Genomic DNA, 21818 nt, shown 5'->3' on the forward strand with positions numbered 1-21818 from the left:
AAAACATTGTCGCGTCATCTGCGCCTAACACCGCCCATTAGTGTTATTTAGCGCTCCACTAAAATAGGGAAGAAAGAGCCTACGTGTTCCAACATGGACGATGAGCTAAAATTAAAATTAGAGCTTTTGGTTCACGAGGTTACAGCAACCCAGGTAAATATAGAAACTCATAAATATTTCTCCGTTTAGCCCTTCCGTCCACATTAAAAGTTGTGATCACTTTGAATTCAAGACTGTCTTTTATTGGTGAGCTGATTTTGGGAAATTCAACTTTTCAGCGAACATTGAGTTTCTGGGTTGCTATGGTGACCCCTCAGGGTGCCTGTGCAGCTTCATATTAACGAGTTTATGTTTACAAGTTCATATTCACACATATTAACATGAGTTAATCACACACAGGCAACTGCAAACTGTTAATATGGTTCCCTAAGCTAGAGATAGCTAGGATAGTTAATAGCCAGGTTAACTGCTCCATAGCATCCCTTTAAATAGTCTGGTAGGAATACACGACACCCCTTTACTTTAAAACGGCGCATTCCAACACTGAAAATCAGGCTTTTCAAAAATGCTGCCCTAGGCAGATACATTTGAAAACTGGAGTTGTAGCGTGGACAGGGCAGGGACAACTGACATTTTCAGACGTTCGGTTTGCTTGAACGAAATACGGTTTAAAGTAAACCATACAATGAGCGGCAATTCTGGGTAAAGCGTGGCCGAACAGCTAGCTGGTGGGACAATTTTGTATATGCCTATATTAAATGATATATCAAATATAAACATACAAAAAAAATAACATTTCTGATGTTCGTATTTTTCTAATTTCTCGCAGGCACATAGTTTTTATTTAGCAGCTGATATGTCATGCTGAAACACCTCTTGTTTCGTTACTAATAGGGTACATAATTAGGCGCACTTAACGCCTCTCCTCCCATCTCTTTGCGGCACACACCCACTTTCCCTTATACCCTCCCAGCAGCGGTAATTTGCGCATTTACTCAGGTGCGCCTCCTTTGTAAATACGGTTTTATGTCTTTACCCGCTATTTTACGCCTGAAAACGGGCGCAATCCTGTTAGTAAATGAGGCCCAGAGTGTCTTCACACCATAACCTTGTCTGTTTTTTGCTGTTTCAAACACACGTGCATTCTTCACAAACAAGTAACGACTTAACTACACACATATGTACCCAAGCAGATGCAAATAGGCATGCACACACCTCTATGCACAATATCACACACATGCACACACCTCTAGGGGAATCTGTCTTTTTAGTCTCATTTTATCTTCTTCGTCTTTCCCCCCTCTCTCTCTTGCACACGTGGAAACACCAATTTTTTTTCTTAGATGACAGACAAAGACCACATTATTGGTGACCAAAACAAAGTAGAAGGAAAGAAGTGAGACCAATTATAACTGGAGGTGGGGGGGCGATTGAGATGTGGACAATTGAAATAACCTGACTTGTTTCTAAAGCTTGTGTAAGTGCATGTGAGTTTGTATAGCAGCATGGATGGAATCACTGTCTGTGCTCCATGGATGTGTCAGGTTATGATACACACCCAGGTGGGCTTGCGGTGAATTTGCTTTATGTGTTCCACAAGACTACAAAGGGTGATGCGTAACTGGACAGGTGTGTGGAAAAAGAAAAACGCAATCTCAGAGTCGGCTGCCTGGCGTGTGAGTCGTTACTAAAGCAACGGCACCCAGAGAATGCGGAGATGACATGATTTGGGGATTTAGCTGGAGGGGTGTGGAAGTGTGTGGTGAATAGAGATGGGAGGGAGAGGGAGGGAGACACGGAGAGAGAGAGAAAAAGAAACAATGGAGAGAACAAATAAGAGTAAGGAAGAACAAGGGAAAAATTGAAGGTTCTCCAGCAGTCTTGGTTTGCAGACGTGAGTAAGGGATGACTCCATCACCACAAAAAGACACATTTAGGATGTAAAAATATAGCTTAACTTTCCTGACTTCCTCACACCCTGTGTAGGAGACAGTATCTGCTGCATCCAGACAGTCTTAGAAATGGCATTCAGCGGTGTAAGCTTACTATGTCATCTGGCCATAGGTGGGCATAAGGTTTTCCCAATCAGAAATCAACTTCGATCCTCGATGTATAGCCTTTTTGGATACATCTGTGGTTTGTAGGCCTACTGAAAAATAATTATATATTTAAAACATTTAAAAATCTTTCTTGCTGCTGAGATGCTAAAATATAGTTTGCCTTTTGCAGGCACTACCATTCCTTTTGATCACTTACTGAGGCTTTCACAATGAGTCCACCAGCCTACTTCAGACGGCTGCTTTGTAACTTTTGACGCCTTTCCGCCTGAGAGGTGCCGTCGTCGTGGTGGCAGAATTGCTAGAGGAGTCTCTCTCTCTCTCTCTTTGTGTATGTGTGTGTTGCTTGTGTGCTCCCCACGGCTAGGCTCATGGACGCCCGTTGATTGGGTCTCGTTCGCATTACCATGGCACTGTAATTCTCTATTGTGTCGGCGTCATTCAGAACATCATGTCCCACAAAGGCGAGGCTCAATTGTCCTTGTAATTAATGGATTCTTCTAATGACATGCTAATGTCGCGCCAGTTTAATTGCCATTCAATGATGTTGAGCCTCGCAGACAAAGTCTCTCTACAGCAAAGAGAGCATCTACTGATCCACTAATCACTTTCCCTTGTTATAGAACAGACCCAGAAGTAGTACACGTCGCTATATTTAGGAATAATAAATAATTAAATTCACTAAAAGGTGACACATGCGTCTCATTAGCTAACTACATCTGCCCTGTTTTTTTTAAATAGCTTATTTGATAAAAACGAAATGCCTTAGCCTTCTCAATAAATCCGTGGAAAGTTGGCGCACATGAAAATATAGCCTATGCATTAGTTTAGTAAGGGGCCGATACAATTTGGGTAAACACCTCAAAGTTCAAGAAACCCATCTTTTCGCAGAGTGCGCCCCATAACACGTACACCACGTCTGAACTTCTTCCGTTCTGATCAATAGATTGACTCCTATATGTAGAACAGCACTGTGGTTCACTCACCCACCCCGCGGCAAGTCAGGTGGCGAGACTACTGTGGCTCAGTGTAGGGAGGTGGAGCCAGGGCTCGATTAGCCATTCCTAAACTCTGAATCAGGCAATTTCATTCACATTCGCACTAGCGGTCCGTGTGGAGGTCCGAGAACTGGTGCTGTGTGAGGAACGTTTTCTTAGTATAACTGTGTGTGTGTATTACAAGGAGTTAAACCAACATTAATAATGGAATTATCTTCTTGCGCGACACTGTATGGACTTTCTGTGCAGACATCTCACGTATAGCCAACTATGTTCTGAGCCGTTTGTGAGATTACGCCGGATACCATGCAAACGTCTCTGTAACGCCGGATTTAAAACAGTGGACTCGCGAGGAGTAGTTTTTTATTTTATTTCCACCTGATCAAAAAAGGAACACAAAATGATCTTGACACGTAAGTTATTTTCTTCAATTCAAAAATATATAGCCGCTGTATAGAGTTTAAATGTTTATTGAGGGCTAAGTTTAGCGCTAAGAGATCCTTATCCTGGCTGTTCTATCTTCTTAATACATTTATCTAGACTTTCTGGTGTGGATGTGTCTCTTCAGATATTGTAAATGTCGATACCTTTTACGAGTAAACTTTCTTATACTGTGTGCAAATTAAAATCCAGTTTCATAGTGGACACGTAGCTGGGACAGTTCTGCGGGTACGGTCTACTCGATCTTGTGCCTCAGCGCTGTGGGCTGTCAGATAAGCAATCTCTCTTTCCCCCAACTCCCTGCGCCTTGCGGAGCGCAACCCGTCTCCACCGTTCGTCCTTTCTGTGACTTTCGCAAAATTCCGAGATAAGAACTGTGTGGTCAACGGTGACCTGCGTTCTCTCACAAGTTTAGGCGAAGGACGTATCTGGTAAAAAGTAAGCTGCAATACTAAATGCCCCCCGATAAAACAATTCACACAGCCTGAACAACACGTTTGTGCTTGTGCGAGGCATTCTAGGTTGTAAGATACCTTGTGTTGTGGGGTGTTTAGATGCCAGGGATGTGGTGGTTCCCATTTTTCTTCACTTTCTGGGGTTGCGTTTCCAGATGACAACAGGGCACCTTTTGCTGCATAGTCTGGGAACCTTTTGCTAAATTGGAGCAGACTTCTCATTGCCGTAGTGTTAGTAATGTCACCGTTTTGTGGAGAGAATGCATTTAGCATATGTGTTTGCGTGTGTTTAGTGTTTTGAGAATACTGTTGAATGGGCCAGGTTAACTGATTAATTGCAATATTATTCCTTGTGTGTTTATTTTAGTTGTAGAGTTTTGTCTTTTGGTGATATGGACATGATGAAATTGGAGCGCACCTGAAACAAACGGAGTCTGATCTCGTAGATGGGTATGTGAAAGAGAATTTGAAGAGAATTAGACACACTTATTTGAGGATTTGAATTTACACACACACATATACTCTCAACCACACCACACATACATACCACTGGTGTCTAGTCACATGCAGTAAATGAGACTGGGCATAGTGAAAAGTGGTAGCCTATGCCCCTGGTTTGTGTAGACTTCATCACTTCAACACCCTTTCCAATCAGGCTGTCGGAACAGACAAACTTACACGCTCACTAACATGTAGCCTACACATTGTTCTTGATACGAGACAGCATGTCTTGTGATCCATTGCGTGTCCACCAGTGACACATAGTGCCAGATTGGGTTTAGTTTTATTGAGTCTGTAAATGTATGAATCTCTTTGGTCTACTGATGTGTGATAAGTGCAGGGCCAGTGCCGGGCCGGCGGTGGAGGGGGCAAAAGGGGGCAATGCCCCCCTCAGTTTTTGCCTAGCGAAATAACATGAATTGCAAACTTGCTAGTCAAAATGTTCGGTAATAATGCACATACAAAACACAAAACGTATCCTTAATCATAACATTTATGTTTGAACCAAAACAAATAAATCAATGACGGAAGTATATCTTATATCTTATAGTCTATTTGCTCGTTCTATCTCTACGAGCAGGGCGATCGGATACATCAGCAGCCAAAGCCTTCTCTAGGTTTTTTTGTATATCTTACGTGACGGTAAATGCTATAGCAAACTTAGCAGGGTAAGCAGGCTACTTCATGTCACTGGGGAAGTTCTGTCCGCTCAAAGTTTTGCTCATGTTCACAACGATTTCTAGGATTTCTTCTCGTAGTGCCATTGCTTTGATACAAATCTTTTTTTGTTGCGGGCTATAACTTGCAGCATAGGTTTTGAAAGAAATATGGTTTGCAGTATGATATGCAAGAAATATGGTGTTGAGATAGCACTAACACCCACCCTGCCAGGACAGTTTGACAGCATCAAATTACAACAATTTAGTGTCAAGCATCCTGTTGCGAAATTGCACTTGCAGCTTACACTGTGGCAGACCTGTAGGACTTGAACATTACCTATTCATGCTGAATTTAGTTCCATACTTGTTCAGCTGTCCATCCCAACAGTCCAACTAATTTGAGGACATTGTCAGAAGATGGATGTAGGGTTTTTTGTCACAAAATGGCTTTCAGTCTCTTATGAAATAAAAAGTGTTATTATCGAACTGGTTCTCCCCTATACTGTCCACCCATGCCTGGATCACCACAACTATGACCAATCTTACACTAGAAAATAATGGCCTTGCAAATCTTAGTGACTGCACCCTGCAGCCGGCTCTGGATAAGTGTCCTGCTGGATAAATCTGCCAGCGTTCATATGGTATCTATCTCTCTCTCTCACTTGCTCTTTCTTTCTCTGTGTGTGTGTGTGTGTGTTTGTCTGGGGTGTTGGATGACTAATGGGCCAAGGGTTTACTCTATCATTGTGTGTGTGTGTGTGTGTGTGTGTGTGTGTGGGTGTGTGTGTGTGTGTGTTTGTGTGTGTGTGTGTTATGGCGGGCAAGTCTCCCATTGAGCCAGACAGATGGTGGAGACCCTCTCACTTACAGATGAGCCAGACTCTCAGCTCCATATGCTCCTGCTCTTGCATTTGATATGCCAACACATGATAGCCTTGGGAAATCAGGGTTATGTGTGAAACATGGTAGTTGTGTATGAGTATTGTGTGTGTGACAGAATCCTTTGGCTTTACACAGTGTCTGTTTTTACATTGTTTTTCTGTCTCTCACTTCCCTTCACTCTCTTTCAATGGTGGTCCTTATCACAGTGTTGAGTTTGTGGAGAATGCTGACTTGTGCGTGTCGGACATTTGGTTGCCAGCTTGTCTCCAGGCTTATCTGCGCTAACCTGCATCAAAGCTCCATCCATTCACCCCTTGCTTTGAAGGGGCTGGATAAGGTCCTGGCAGGGCCAGATTGAGGTACTGCTCCTAAGTGTGTGGTGCCGCCTTCTACTGGAAAAAAAAAAACGTGACAGGAGCTTGGCCTCCACTTGAGAGCTGCTCAATAGAGGGACATGATGTTCACTGTGAGGTTAGCCTTCATCCAAGATTAAGTCTCTGGTCTGGTCCTCTCTGGTTTCCATGTGTCTGTGATAAAAAGAGGGCCCTTGACCAGCAGCACACGTACACACACGCACACACACACACACATACACTTATTGCTTTCATGCAGGGAGTGAGGGGAATTCTTTTTGAAATGCACGCACCAACTGCAGCCTCTGTCATCAGCAGTCCAGGTCAAGGGGGGGACATTGGCCAGCATTTGTGAGAATTTCCTGTCAGGAAAAGGAGAAGGGCTGAAGAGAGAGGAGAGAGAGAAAGAGGGTGGAGGTGGAGGGGTAATTTTAGAAGCTGGGCGACAACACACAGCTTTTTGAACTTTGGCGCAGTTCCAAAGGAAAACCTTTGGACCAGTTTAGTTTAATCGCTACATATGTAAGAGGCTGTTATTACACACAGCACAGCTGTCTTTTCATATGCCTGTGTGAATGCTTGTGCTTAATATTTGGGTTCCATGAATCCTTAGATACTGAACAGTAAGAAGTCTGTAGCAAGCTATGCAATAAAAGTCCATGTGCAAAACCACACACACACACACACACACACACACACACACACACACACACACACACACACACACACACACACACACACACACACACAGCCAATCGGTCTCTGACTGACGGACATGTTTCAGACATCCTGTCCTGCTTGCTTTGAGCATCACTGTGGTGACCCTCAGAGGTCAAGGGTCACTCATGTCAAGGCCCAGCTGGAGCAGGGAATGCAGCAGGATGAGGGCCACATGGACAGAACAGCGATTAGGCGCATGTCTGTTAGCCTGGATGTTTATTTGATTTATTTGTTTATCAGTGTACAGACTCACAGGAGGAGCAATGTCTGCAGAAAGCCCTGTGTGCAATTTGCTGTGAAGTCAATGACTGAAATGACTCGTGTGTTGTCACAAAACACACACACACACACACACACACACACACACATGCCTTGATGTTGGCTCCACTTATGTGATTTCTAGCTGAGCGTACAGCCAGCCTCTCTCCACTTCCCCTTTTTTTTTCATTCTCGCCCCAATTACCGGACCCGAGAGATGCTGGAATTCTCACCAGAAATGAGCCCCCAGCCCCCCTGCCTTGTTCTTGTCAGGGGTCCAGTCAGTCAGTCTGTCGGGAGGGTCCTGAGCTCCGTGGCTGGCGCTCGGCTCAGTTCAACCCAGTGGCTCTGTGTGGCTGCCGGAGACTCCAGTGTGTCGCGTGTTTGTGTTGGCTACTGGTGTGGCCCATTATCTGGAGCTGAAACAAAGGGAGGGTGTGACGGCTGAGTGACGCGGGCTGCTCGGACGTGCGCTTCCTGAGCGAGGTCGCCTCCTGGGTGACGGAGGGGCCTGGAGCCTTCAGACACCATAGAGCACACCCATCGTGCTCACGTACGCTTGCACGGAGTCCTGCACTCACAGGCCTGATTTATTTTCATTTACATTGAAAGCCATTCACTTGATGGTCATATGCCGTGTTGGCGTTATGTGGGAGTAGGAGCCGGTGTCGTTAATCTGGCAAAGTGTATACACTCGCACAGACACACACACACACACACACACACACACACAGTCACACGGCTTACACACAAGGTTGGAACTGCATACAGATCCACATACACAACACAAATGAGTGCCTCTGAACTGCAGAATAGTCAATGTGATAATAGTTCAAGGTGCTGACAGGGCACAGGAAGAGAATCTTATCAGTGTTCATGTTTAAGAGAGGTAACAGCATGACTGACATGCATGAATGGCCTGCGTGTGTGTGTGTGTGTGTGTGTGTGTGTGTGTGTGTGTGTGTGTGTGTGTGTGTGTGTGTATGCATGCATGCATGTGTGTGATTTGAAAAGTTCTCCTGTGGGTGGTTACATTCATGTCACATGAAGACCGGCTGTTTGTGTTAAGTGTCCCAGGCTGTTTTGTGTTTAGTGTGTGTGTGTGTGTGTGTGTGTGTGTGTGTAGTGTGCCCTCTTTGTCAGTGATGTTTTGGGGATACCTGCTGTGGAGAGATCTATTGTTGGACTGTTTGACCACAGGAAGTGCACAAGGGCAAACGTACCACACGGGAGAGAGAATAAAGAAGGAATATTTTTTGTTCTGGCAATTGGGTGAGGTCAGTGACCTGAGCAAGGGTGTGTTTTGATTGTCTTTATTTTTGGGGACTCCTGGCACTTTGGTATTTCTGGAAGAGGGTGGCCAGGGGCCTAGCCCATAGGTTAGCTTAGTACAGAGTGGGGAAGTCTGTGCTGTGCTGTGCTGGGTCTGTTTGTTTGCTTGTGTATTTATGCAAAAGTCTAAAGGAGGAGTGTGTATTTACACAGGCTGGTAAATGCAAACTGTTCTGAGAGAGTATTGTTATTTAAATGCAAATGTTGCACACACACACACACAAACACACACACACACACACACACACAAACATTCACACACACACATACAGGAAGTCAAAGCCTCTTATTATGTCCTATTCCTGAAGTACTGTCTGTATTATTTTTAGTTTTGAGCATTCCAACAAATTCACAGCCCAGTAAAGACATCCAGTCTAGGGCATGCCACTGTGAGATAGCAGTCGAATGCAGTGGTGGCATGAAACTCCTCAGGATGCAGTTATCCCACATGGTGTGTGAGTGTGTGAGTGAGTGAGTGGTTGCCTGGCTGCTGGTGGTGTGTTGGTGTGTGTGTGAGTGTGTGAGTGTGTGAGTGAGTGAGTGAGTGAGTGAGTGGTTGTCTGGCGGTGTGTGTGTTGTGTGGTGGTGGTGGTGTGTTGGTGTGCTAGTTCCCAGATTGTCCCTGGAGTCCCTGTCTGTTTAGGTTTAGAAAAATGCATTACATTGAACTGCTCATGTGTCATTTTCTCGGACACTTGCAACTTCTTTCTTCTTGTTCATTCCTGCTGCATCTTCTCTCCTTCAGCCTCTATCTCTCTCCCGTCACACCTTGTTGCCGTCTGGGCTTGTTTATGGTATGTAAATGTAGCTCCCCTCCGCCCCCCTCCGTTTCTCGCTCTCTGTCTTTGCCAGGCGGCTTGAGGGGTCTTCCCGAAGCCCTCTCGCTCTCAATGCGTGCCTCTCTCCCTCTCTCCCTCTCTTACACAAACACACACACACACAGTCGCACACACACACAAACACACATACAGACTAACTCATGCAGTCACGTTCACTCGGGGAAGAAGTCACGTATCAGCAGTCACAGACCTCACGCACCTCTTTCCCCCCCCTGCTCTGTCAGCACGCATACGACTTCTCTGTCTCGATATCTCGCTATGCTTGTCTCTCTCACACGATCCATCTCTTTTTTTTTTTCTCTCTTTGCCTGCACATGAACCACATCCCAGAAAAGGGAGAGAGGAAGGGGGCCCCTGTCTCTAACACCTTATTCATTTCCATTCTCTCTCTCTCCCTCTCGTTCTCTCTCTCTCTCTCTCTCTCTCTCTCTCTCTCTCTCTCTCTGGCAGTAATGGTTCTGGAAATGAGGTGGAACCCCTCTCTCCCCTCACTGGCATTGCAGAGATTAAGTCAAGCGTTCCTCAGCCCGGGGTTGCGCAATTAGCGCAATTACATCTGGCGAGCGGGAAAACACCAATGCGTACAACTTTAAAAAGAAGGGAGACGCCAAGGGGCCCCTTGCTCGCTGATCTTGTTGCTGTGCCATTGTGTAACATAATTGTGCACATTGCAGCAGCTGCCTTGGTGGAGGGGGCTAGAAAACCGCTGCACTGGCCCCCCCTCTCGCCTGAGGTGGGGTTAGGGGTACCACTCAGATCAGGAGTGCACTAATGTCCAGGCAACAAAGAGTAATTTATATAAACAATTAATGACGACCATTGAGTATGTTGTCTCAAAATAATGCACAGGATCGAGAGTTTACTGTCACCTGGAGGAATGAAGTAGGATGAATGCAGAGACTCATTGAGGGGCCAGTCGGAGAGTCACTGAAAAGTGATTATCATGACAGCATCTTATTCAAGCGGCATGATCCAAACTGTAGACTGTCTGAAAGAACATGATTTTAAAACAGGATAGAATCAGATTTGTGGATGCAGAAAATCAGTCATTACTGGCAGTAGCATCACCGTCAACCAGCAGTTTTCACATACAGGTATCACTGTATCCCAATACCCATGCCTGTGAAAGCGTTTCCCACTGTAGTCATGTCCCTAGCATCAGCCTCACAGGAGCCTCAGCCTCAGTCGAAGAGGAAGAAAGTAGTTGGAAGTCAAAAGGAGCCACAATTTGGCATGTAGTGTCTAAAGACCCTTTGGCAACTTGTGAGTTGTTGAGGCAGTCACCTCCTCTCCCTCCCTGTCCCCCACCTAACAGTGGGTCCAGGAGGTGATAGCAGCTACTTAGCACATCTCTCACAAATTTCACACAAACGTAGCATAAGTGCTAGAGCTTTAAAAAACAAGCTGATTACATTGTGAGCAAACAGCAGACACTGAAGACCTGCAGGCATTGAACAAGAAGGGTGAGAATATGTATGTGAAAGAGATCGGGAAAAAAAAAGATCATGCTATGCACACCTACACACGATTTTACTGAGAGTGTGAAAGCTCTTTTGAAGTTGTTGCGTGTGAAGGGCACAGGCAGTCGGTTCCTCCAAAGGGAACAAGCTCTTCCCCTGTGAAGTTTTATCAGTCTTACTGAGCTCACTAGCATGTGGCACTGGCCTCTCCAGTGTCCTGCTGATAAAGACAGTCACGTTTCGCAGCTTGGTGTGGCTACAAGTTCTTCTAGCTGGTGATAGCTGGATAGCGCCTCTTGTTTCTCTCGTAATGGAGAAGATTAGGATGCTGGTAAGGTGCTTTCAGTGCTGCATGAGAAGTCACAGAGAGGGACAGACTCTGTCACTATGTGTGTTTGTGTGTGTCTCTGTGTGTGAGGGAGGTTGCTATCACAAAAGTCATATAAAGGTGAACTCCCTTTTATGTAAACACCTTACTTACCTCATTTTTTTCTCTCTTTTCCCCTTTTGCAGAGATCGAGGCCAAAGAGGCATGCAATTGGCTACGGGCGGCAGGCTTTCCTCAGTACGCCCAGCTCTACGAAGGTAAGGAGGCCTTCTTTCCCAGGCGTCCACAGCTGTGGCCAGTCCTCTCAGTCTGAGAGCTGACAGCTGGATGGCTTTGGCCATTATGGAGAACTAACATAATGTTTGGCACTGTTCGCAGGATTAGACTTTGTAATTTTTCTGAGAACGTTTGTTGGACTTCTGTTTTTTTTCCTTTCCTTTCTCCCACTCGTGTTGCTTAAATGGGCAGGGTAAACTGTCTCTCCCCACTGCTAATTAGATGAGCCAGTTTCTGGGTCAGGATGGTTGGAGCTCACGGTTGTTGTCTGTGTAAACACAGGAGCTAAATTAATATTGCACGCCTCATCTCTTCACTCAAAAAAAAAGAAAAGAAAAGAAAAGAGAAAAAAAAAACAACAGGAGGGGATGAGGTCATGGTCAATTTGGGGCGACTGTGAGAAAGTACGAAAAGGCAGACGGACAGAAAGACTGGGAATGAGTTCATGCTTCATTGTGAACTTGCACTCTGAGAGAGGAAATCTGCTCCTGTCATTTGGTTAAACTGGTATGCGGTATGCTTTCTATGAAGAGTCTGCTTGATTAGTAGAGGCAGCAGCCAAACGAAATCCAACCTTTGTGCTGTTCTTTACCCTCTCTCCTTCCCCCATCCCATCCTCCATAGGACATTCCTGAGGCTGTGTGTGTGTGTGTGTGTGTGTGGGGGGGGGGGGTTCGGGTGGGGGATGGGGTGTATTGGAACCAGTGCCCTTCTTAATTTATGTATTCGAGGACATGGTCTCATATACAGCTCCACAACGTATTAACACACACTCTCTCTCTTGCTCAAACAACAAACATAAAAGCAATATGCACATATACAATATACAGTATGCATTCAGGACACAAGCCTTCAACTCACTGGATGCGTAGCACCTATCTGGGCTGTCAGCAGGTTTTCAGTCAGTGCTAATCAACTGAGCATTCCAGCAGCCCAATGACACAGAGATGATAAAGACAGAGCAAGATATCTTAGGTGTCAAGCTCACCCACGCACATGCACACGCACGCACACACGCACACACACACACACACACACACACACACACACACACACACACACACACACGCACACACGCACACACACACACACTCACACACACACACACACGTACACACACACACAGACTAACATCTCATTAGGCAGTAACTGGCTCATCAATAACCTACCTAACCAGCAGGTAACTGAGAATACAAGACAGCACTCGACACATAATCATGCTATCAGGTCCTGTGATTGGCTGTGGATTGGTGTGTTTCCTACAGGAGGACAATAGCCCCAATAAAGATAGTGGGCCGCTGATAAGACTATCTGAGTACAGTATGTAAAACAGCCATAAGCTTTGAGAGGCAGAATGCCACACGGTACCCTTCCCACTGTCACCAGCCTTATCACAGTATTTCCCCCCACCACACACACACACACACACACACCTACACACTCCAGATTCCTCAAAAGGGATGGGCTGAGCACAGTTATGCCCCAAACTGCTTCTGAGCTGATCATTTGTGTGTGTGTTTGTATTATTGGGTGAGTGCAAACCAAAATGTACAAATTCCACCTCCTTCAAAACCAAGCAAATATTTCAAATGCCCAGCTCAACATCTGTGACGAGCTGATATGTAAAATAAACAGCGCGACCCACTCTGGCCTTACCCTCAGCAAGAAGTGCTGACCCACCTCCAAAAGTATTTGCATTTGAAAGACTGCACTCTCTCTCTCTCTCAGCTTAGTGGGAAGGTCTCCACCCAAACACATACCTTTAAAAACATTTGATTCAAATGTCCTCCTTCTCCTTCAAACCAGGAAGGAATAAAAGAACCATCTGTGGAATGTTGGAAATACACATCCCAATCCCGCTCATGCAAGTCTGTCTTCCTCCTCCTTCCCCTCCACCTCTCTTCACTTCCTGCTATGGGATAGCCCTTTACCATGTGTGTGTGTGTGTGTGTGTGTTTTAAGTGAACACTCATTATGAAGTCTCAGTGAGTGGATTACTTAGTAGAAGCCACTGTTATGAAGACACAGGAGACAGAGGGAGGGAGAGAAAGAAGGGATAGAGGGAGAGTCAAGAGAGGAAAGAGCGAGAGACAGAGAGTCGTTGAGTGGCCCATTGTGATACGTTGGGCTTGATCCCCCACCCACCCGCTGGCATATCCAAGGGAGCTGCAGCTGTGTTTGTTTGGCAGGGTAAGAAGCACTTCCTCTGGGCTTTCAGCTCTGATGGAGAGGGTAGAAAAGGAGGGGACATATGGGGGGGGCAAGATAGACTCAGGACTTGAGACGGTTGGGGGTGCTTACCCACCTTCTCTCCATCTACTTCACACCTCCAAGTTAGAGGTTTTGAATCATCAATCCAGTGAGTATTTTGTTCTTCTGACATTCCGCTTCCTGTCTTCCCCTCTCTTTTCAGATGGCCAGTTCCCTATCGAGATCTCCTCTGTCACCAGGGATCATGACTTCCTGGATGGGGATGCCATTGAGGCCCTGTGCAGGTGAGGCCTCCTTCAAAAACAAACTCCTACTCTATTTTTCTTCCCTTTATCTGTGCCCCCCCCCCCCCCCCCCTTGTTCTTTCTTCTCTCTCCACTCTTGGACTCTTTGTAGTGAATTCATCCGGGCCAAAGCTGATTACAGTCCGAGGCTGCCTCCGAAAAGGCATGCTTTGCACAGAATGGAGATGAAAATCAAAGGCTGCCGATAAGATAGACCAAATGTTTTGGATTTCCTCTTTCTTTTTCACTTTAGTGTCTTTTCTCTCTTTGCTTTTCTTTCCCAACAGCCTCATGCTCACTACTTCTTCCTGTTGTACATCTTTCTGTTGCCCGCCTTTCTCTCTCTCTCTCTCTCTCTCTCTCTCTTTCTCCGCTCCCCCACTGTCACGCTGTGTTCCCGTTGTCCTTGCACTTCATTCCGGAACATTGTGATCTCCGCCTTCTGCGCCTTCTGCTCCTCGGGTTAGACAGACACACACACACAGTGAGAATAAGATAGCGACCAAAAGAGAAGCAGGACTTCAGTCAGGTGTGTATCAGAGCCAAGGCACTGCTGTGAGTCCTTGAAATTCTCCTTCAAGGTCCAGTGGAACGTTAAGAACACTTCCCCCCGTGATCCAACATCAGGTTACTCAAGCACTGTCATATTATTTACCGTATCACAGTGTATGTGGATTATTGTATACCCATACCATATATGACACTGTACATGGTACAGTGGTACACGGAACTTATTTGGGCCCCCAATTCCAACTAGTTGGAGGGATGAGAGTATGAGAGAGACCGTAACGAGAATTCAAACGATTGCAGAACAGTGGGAGAGGAGAGAGACAGAGAGCAGAGAGTTTGTGACTGGGGGATGGACAGGACAGCGGGGGAATATATGAGGTGTTGAAGGGCGGGAGCTCCCAGCTGAGCGGCCCAGCTTGGCCCAGCTGGTGGGCCCGCCAGTGGAAGCATCTGGAAGCCATTTTGCCATGCCAGACCTCCTCGCCCCCCTGAGCCAGAGCGCCCCCCCCCCCCCCACACCCCTAAGCCCCTGAAGTGCCAGGTCACATGACAACTGCCCCTCTACATCACCCCTCCCCAGAGAGATGGTGGGGGGATGGAAGGAATTGGGGAGGTGGGGGGCAAAGCCAGGTGGCCAGAGGGATAAGCTTTCCGTCTCTTTTGTTGGCTTTTCGTTGAGTTTTCCTCTTCTCTCTCTCCCACTCTCCCTCTCTCTACCACTCTTCTCCTTTAATCTGGTGCTTATCCCTCAACAGAACATTAGTGGACCATGCTGCTGTCTTTTCCCTCTCTCTCTCTCCCGCCCTCACTCCTGGGTTTGACTCTTGAGGGTCCTGTTCACAGGTCATTAGTGACTTCAGGCTCTAGATTCCTGGAGTGAAGGGAGAAAGCCTGTCTGGAATGCATATTGAGAATGGAAAGTGCAAAATTCACCTGGATCTCCTTCTTTCTCTTCCCCCTCTCTCTCTCTGTCTCATTGTTTCTTTCTCTTTCTCTCTCATTTTTTCTCTCTATCACATGTAGGAGACTGCATACCCTCAACAAGTGTGCTTTGATGAGGCTGGATGTCTCCCCTCAGAGAAAGAGGGTAAGTGCACATTTTTAGTCCTTTCCTCACCCTCTCTCCCTCCACCCCTCCTGTCATTTCCCTCTCTCTCTCTCACACCCTCTCCTTATCTCTCCCTCCTTCCACAAAGTAAATCCATGTGTGTTTGCCGTCTGTTTTAATTATAAGGAGCCTCCTGGGTTTTTTTCGCCCCTGTTGGCTATTTGAGAGCCGCTAGCAGTGAGTGATGGCTTTTTATGTGGAAAATGAAGGGGTTGTGTTGGTGTGTCCCTCCTTCTTCTCCTCCTTTCTGTCTCTCCTCCTCCTTCTTTCGCCTTTGTCCTCTTTTTCCCACTAAGCACTTCCTCATTCCCTTCTTCACCATAAAAGGAATAGAATGTTGCCCACATGCCTTGTTGTGTGTGTCTGTATGTCCTCATTGCGTGTGTTTGTGTCTGTGCGCGTTTAAGTGTATGTCTGTGTGTGTGTGTGTGTGTGTGTGTGTGTGTGTGTGTGTGTGTGTGTGTGCGTGTCGTTTGTCACTCTGAGAATGGTTTGTGGACCGTGTCCAGTGTTTCAGGAACTCATTCGCATTCAGCCCCATCACACAAACACACGGCTAACTCCAAACATGTCCCTGTCAAAAGGGAGCCTCTGCCCCTAACCAAATAAGAACTGTCAACCTCTCTGACCCTCTTTCTTGGGCCTTTGTGTCCACCACTTCCAACGGCTTACACGCTTTGGCTGCAGGAACAATGCCATCCTTGTCGAGTGTCTGCTGCCGTGAAAGACGATGACCCTCTGGTGTCACCCTCAGGCCCGAGGAGTTAAACACCGGGGTCACGCCAACGAATGAAGGAAGTCATTTGCTTCGGCTTTTTTTTCAATCCCACAAGCCCCGAACCCCCTTCAGGAATGTGTGGATCTGTACGTCTTCAGGTCTCTCGTTCTTTCTTCCCCGTTCGTTCCATTCCATCGTGGAATATAATTGACACTCTTGAAATTGTATTTTTATTTATGAAGATGAAGACTTATGAGGATGTTGTAGTAAGCTAAGATGACACTAGTGGACTAGGTAATGGTCAAGGCATCTGGAACGTCATTCCTCTCACAGAGAGTTAATGAGACATTTTTAACACAGCTGCCAACCAAACTTCTCCAGGCAACAAACATCTGATGCCGCTCCATGACACACGCAGGCGGATGATGGGACAGCCTCTGTCTCTCTCTCTCTCAGGGGTCCTTAAGGCTGGGCTGCCCAGTATTCCTGATCAAAGGCCCTTTACCCCGAGGGGCTGTAAAATTACGGCCCTGCCGCCTTTTATGGACTTTCGTCACCGACGCCTTTAGCCACCGTGACGGAGTCGCCTCTGTGCTCCCACGCCCCCTCCTCTCAACTCTGGCACTGGTGTACACACACACACACACACACACACACACACACACACGCACACACACACACACACACACACACACACACACACACACACACACACACACACGCAAACACATACACACGCACACACACATATTAACATACACACACATAATTCCTGCCCATTCACATAAACATTCACACAGTCATCCATTAGCACCATGAACACCAGTCGAGTCACTGTTTTACCCAACACACAGGCCCCTTTCTCACAGCTCCAAGACTGCATTCTCTCAACTCTGCAATATCACACAACTCTATGTACTGATAACTATATATGCTAGATATACTGGCCTTTAAAGATGCTACTACAGCAGCCAGCCCACTGTACTTTTTAGAATTCTCACTTGCCCCAAACCACATTTCACCTCTGTAATAACTGCTCCCTTGCAATTGCAATGATTGCGTATAGTTCCTCTTTCCGTTCAATACATTCAACATGTTGTACTACATGTGTGAATCCACAAACATACTCTCATACCCCACTGTATCCAACCCCAGCCCCAGGGTCTGTGTTTTCCTTCTTGGTTCCTGGTGTATTTAAGTGGATTTCCCTTTCACCTGGTCAATTGCAGCAGTTATGCTAAATGGCTGCTGTGTGACAGTGGGTATGTACCCAACACCATATCCACCAAACCCATACCACCTCCCATTCAGGCACTAGGGCGGGGGTTGGAAAAAGCAGCCGGTCTGGCTTGTCTGGTGTTTGGAGGTTGGGGTTGGGGTGGGGTTGAGGGCTGGGAGGTGGTGTTTGACCTGGACACTCCGGCAGGGATATGAACTCTCAATATGTGTGTGTGTGTCTGTGTCTGTGTGTGTGTGTGTGTGTGTGTGTGTGTGTGTGTGTGTGTGTGTGTGTGTGTGTAATTTCCGGACTTCCCCTGGGAGAGAGAGATAGATTAGACAGAGTGGAGGAGCTTTTGGGGGGTTAGGGTGGAGTTTGGGGGGTGGGTGGTTACTTATGACTCTGCTGGGACATGGCTCAGTAACATACAATAACAAGTCCCCCCCCCCCCCCTCCTTCCTCCCCCCCCCCCCCTCTCTCTATGGGCATTTTATCTGGGGAAAATTGCCAGCAGCAATCGGAATGTGCTGTGTTCTTGCGTGAGTGCTTCTTTAAAGATGGCAACATCCAATAATCCCCCAATTCATAGTCACTGTATGCCAGTTGAAATATATATGAATATCATCACCCTCCTAAAACAATTGCCTAAGTCATTTTTTCAAGTTTTTCAGAAATTGAATATATGATATTCATTGATAATTTCACTCAAAAAAGGTTATGACAAAAGATGCCAATGTATGTCAATTATGTAACACAAGAGAAATACATCTTATAATAAATCTTTATACTACAGGGGTATAATCACATGATCTGTTCAACTGAGGATGTAGGCGATTTTACCAGAGGTGGCCAGCATCATAAGGAGAAAAATGACTTAGGCAAAAAATGACTTAGGCAATTATTTTAGGAAGGTGACGATATGATTCCTTGTAGCTCTGACCACGACAACAAGAATTTGTTCTTACTTTGACGTGTTTTATTACCAGATTAGGCAATTGCTTTAAACAAATGGGTCAGAGGGCAGGAAGAGTCTGAGCGTTGTGTTGTTTTCAACAGAGTGATGATTCAGATGAGGATGAACCCTGTGCCATCAGCGGCCGCTGGACCTTCCAGAGGGACAGCAAGCGCTGGTCACGCCTGGACGAGCTGGACGTCTTCTCCCCGCCGGGGGTTGCGGGCGAGCCCCCCTTCCCCAGCGAGGAGAGGCTGCGGCAGGGCGTGAGCACAGAGAGCGTCCTGACGGACCTGAGCGAGCAGCCGGAGGTGAGCTCCTTGCACAGCGGAGGCAGCGGGCGTGGCGAGAGGAGAGACGGCGAGTCTGAGCGAGGAGGACGACTGCCAAGTCGACTGCCCTCCAGCCCCGGAGCGGGCGTCTCCATGTCGACGGCCAGTGGCGGCGCCACTCGGGCAAGTTCAGTGGCCAGCGTGTGCTCGTCCGCCACGTCGGGCGCCAACGAGGACTCGCTCTCCGACGGCCTCCCTTCGCCACTGGAGATGCGGAGCTTCTCGTTCGAGGTGAAGTCGTCCAGTGAGGAACGAGGGGGCGGTGGCGACGGCGGAGGAGGAGGAGGGAAGAGCAGTGGCAGTGGCAGTGGCAGTGGCAGCACTAGCACGCGCTCGCGGGCCAAGAGCTTCCTGAAGCGCATGGAGAGCCTGAGGCTGCGCGGGGGCACGCTGACCCGGCGCAAGAAGCCCCGCTCTAAACTAGACATCAGCGGGCCTGTGGGGATCCAGGAGGGCCTGGATGAGGAAAAGCTCCGCAGGCTGAACTGCGTGGACATCCACCCTGCCCTCACCCAGGATCTCCAGAGCCAGAACCAGGACCAGGACCCGGACCAGAAAGATGGAAGTGGTGGAAGTGGTGGAAGTGGTGGCAGTGGTGGCAGCGGTGGTAGCGGTCCTCACAACCACAGGCACCGGAGCGTGTCCTACTTCACGCAGACCAGCAGCGGCAGCGCCGGCAGCAGCCTGTCAGAGGGGGGCAGCAGTGGGAGCGCGGTGAGCACGCCCAGCCCCGTGACGAGGGCACGTAGCCACAGCAGTGCGGCGGCCGGGTCCGGGTCCAAGCGCGGGGGCATGTACCTGGAGGGGTTCGACCCGTTCAATCTGCTCACGCAGCCCGCACAGGACCACCAGACGCAGAACAACAAGCACAACCTGAACACCATCCAGACCCAGAACCAGAACCAGAACCTGGACCTGAACAAGAACCAGAGCGCCACAGACACAGGCGTGGTGGAGCAGAACCGCCGCAACAGCAAAAAATCGTCCTCGTCCTCCTCCAAGTACGAGGCGGAGGAGGAGGTGGAGAAGGAGGAGGAGAAAGAGGGAGTGATCTTCTTCTACCTGCCCGAAGGCCACAAACCCGGAACGTTCCCGAAAGCCCTCGCTGATGGTGGGCTGCACCGCCATGGCGTGGAGGGGGGTGTCTCCACCATCCGCCGGCGCCCGCGGAGGGGCTCCTCGGCCTCCCTGGACAGCCGCCTCAGTGTCTACGACAACGTGCCGGCCTCGTTGTCCCGAGGCATAGGCGGAGACGAGGACGAGGATGAGGCAGACCTGCAGAGGGACGGAGAGCGCAAGCTTGAGGATGTGTTGAAGGACGTGAGTGGACTGCAGAGGCTGGTCAATGCCTGGACAGAGGCAGTCGCCACCGGAGAGGAAGAGGAGGAGGAAGAGGAGGAAGATGAGGAGGAGGAGGAGGAGGAGGAGGATGGAGATTCGGACTCGGCCCTGGACTCAGCCTCACCCTGCCCATCCTCACCACTGCAGAACCGGCTGGAGGAGGAGAACGCCAGCGACCAGGACAGCACGGGCAACCCGCTCGGAGAGCGCGAGAGGAGGGACTCTGGGGTGGGGGCCTCCCTCACACGGGCTAACAGGTATGGAGTGTTAATGGTTTGTCTAAGTGGATATCACCCATTAGTTCTCCTTTTTCTAATTCGGTAACCTCTTTACGGTCTTTGATCTTTGGGTTTGGAGAGATAACTTTTGAAACATGCCCTCTAAAACTGGGGGTGACTTTGACTTTTACAAGCGGCTCACCATAAGCCTTGTTTACAGGGCAATGGAGGAGGCAGATTAAAGAGGAGAGATAAAGATGCGGGCGAGGGGGCTTTGGAGAGATGTGAGGAGTGATAGCAGACAGAGGGAGGTAAAGAGAGGGCCATCAGACAAAGATGAAGCGGAGAGAGAGAGGGGAATGTATGGAGAGATAGGGAGAGCGATGTAGAGAGAGAGAGAGAGAGAGTAAAAGACAGAGAGAGCGTGTCAGAACGACTCCCCTTACATAAGGCGACCACACTGCACTCACTGTGGCAAGGTCTCCGGAATGCTCCCTCATCTCCACGGGTTACGACGATCCCGCCGGAATGCACAGGAGGAATTCCAGACAACCCCCCCCCCCCATCCAATTCACTCACACAAACACACTCAAAGACACACACACATACAGAGTGATGTGAGTGATTAATTAATTCTAGCTGATCGCCTATCCCATTCATTAAATATTTTCTTGTGTGTTGCGTCTCCATGTGTGTGACAAAGGTTAAACACAATGGGAAGCTAGTGATTAACTTCTGACTTCTGACCCTCTCACAGCTGCCTCTGTGTGTGTGTGTGTGTGTGTGAGACATGTTGTGTAAAATGGAAAAGACTGGATGTGTCAATGTCAGTGTAAATGCGTGATTGCGTGTGTGGAGGCAGTATGTAAATACTGTATATTGTGTTTATGTAGGGGGTGAAGATGTGTTTTCACATTCATAAACAAATAAGGGAATGTAAAAATGTGTGTGTTTGTGTGTGTGTTTGTAGGCCCCAGAAGCTGCGCTGGCCCAGTTTCCAGAGCTCTCACAGGCCCAGCCTATCGTCCACGCTGCTGCAGATTGGCTGCCAGTCGGTGCTCCAGATGAACCTGCTGCAAAAGTATAGCCTGCTCAAACTCACTGCCCTACTGGAGAAACACACACCCACCAACAAGCATGGCTTCAGCTGGTAAGTGTGTATGTGTGTGTGTGTGTGTGTGTGTGTGTTTCTGTAATACAAACCTTCACTATGCAGAAGTGTGTATGTGTGTGTGTGTGTGTGTGTGTGTGTGTCTCAGTGTCTTCCTGTCCGTCTGTCCAGCTTGACCTCTGCTGAACATGGCTCCTTCTTTGTCTACCAACCTTCCTGTTTTTTTTTTTTTCAGTCTTTCACTACATAGCCACA

The 21818-nt window shown here is 47.9% G+C and overlaps 1 protein-coding gene across 2 annotated transcripts in view; it reads left to right on the forward strand.

Annotated features, from left to right (window-relative positions):
• The window catches only part of dlc1 (DLC1 Rho GTPase activating protein), a 65826-nt gene that overhangs the window by 32155 nt on the left and 11853 nt on the right, over positions 1-21818 (forward strand). Inside the window, exons 1-6 of one of the 2 annotated variants that reach the window (XM_042703061.1) lie at positions 3130-3468; positions 11469-11540; positions 13973-14054; positions 15588-15651; positions 18666-20491; positions 21423-21602. In XM_042703061.1, the coding sequence (XP_042558995.1) occupies positions 3456-3468; positions 11469-11540; positions 13973-14054; positions 15588-15651; positions 18666-20491; positions 21423-21602 (2237 nt within the window). In that variant the 5' untranslated portion in view covers positions 3130-3455. Of the gene's footprint in view, positions 1-3129; positions 3469-11468; positions 11541-13972; positions 14055-15587; positions 15652-18665; positions 20492-21422; positions 21603-21818 lie in introns of those variants that run through there. The other variant, XM_031560426.1, reaches the window with a different exon arrangement.

The sequence above is a fragment of the Clupea harengus genome, chromosome 22 (genome assembly GCF_900700415.2).
Source record: "Clupea harengus chromosome 22, Ch_v2.0.2, whole genome shotgun sequence".
Taxonomy (NCBI): Eukaryota; Metazoa; Chordata; class Actinopteri; order Clupeiformes; family Clupeidae; genus Clupea; species Clupea harengus.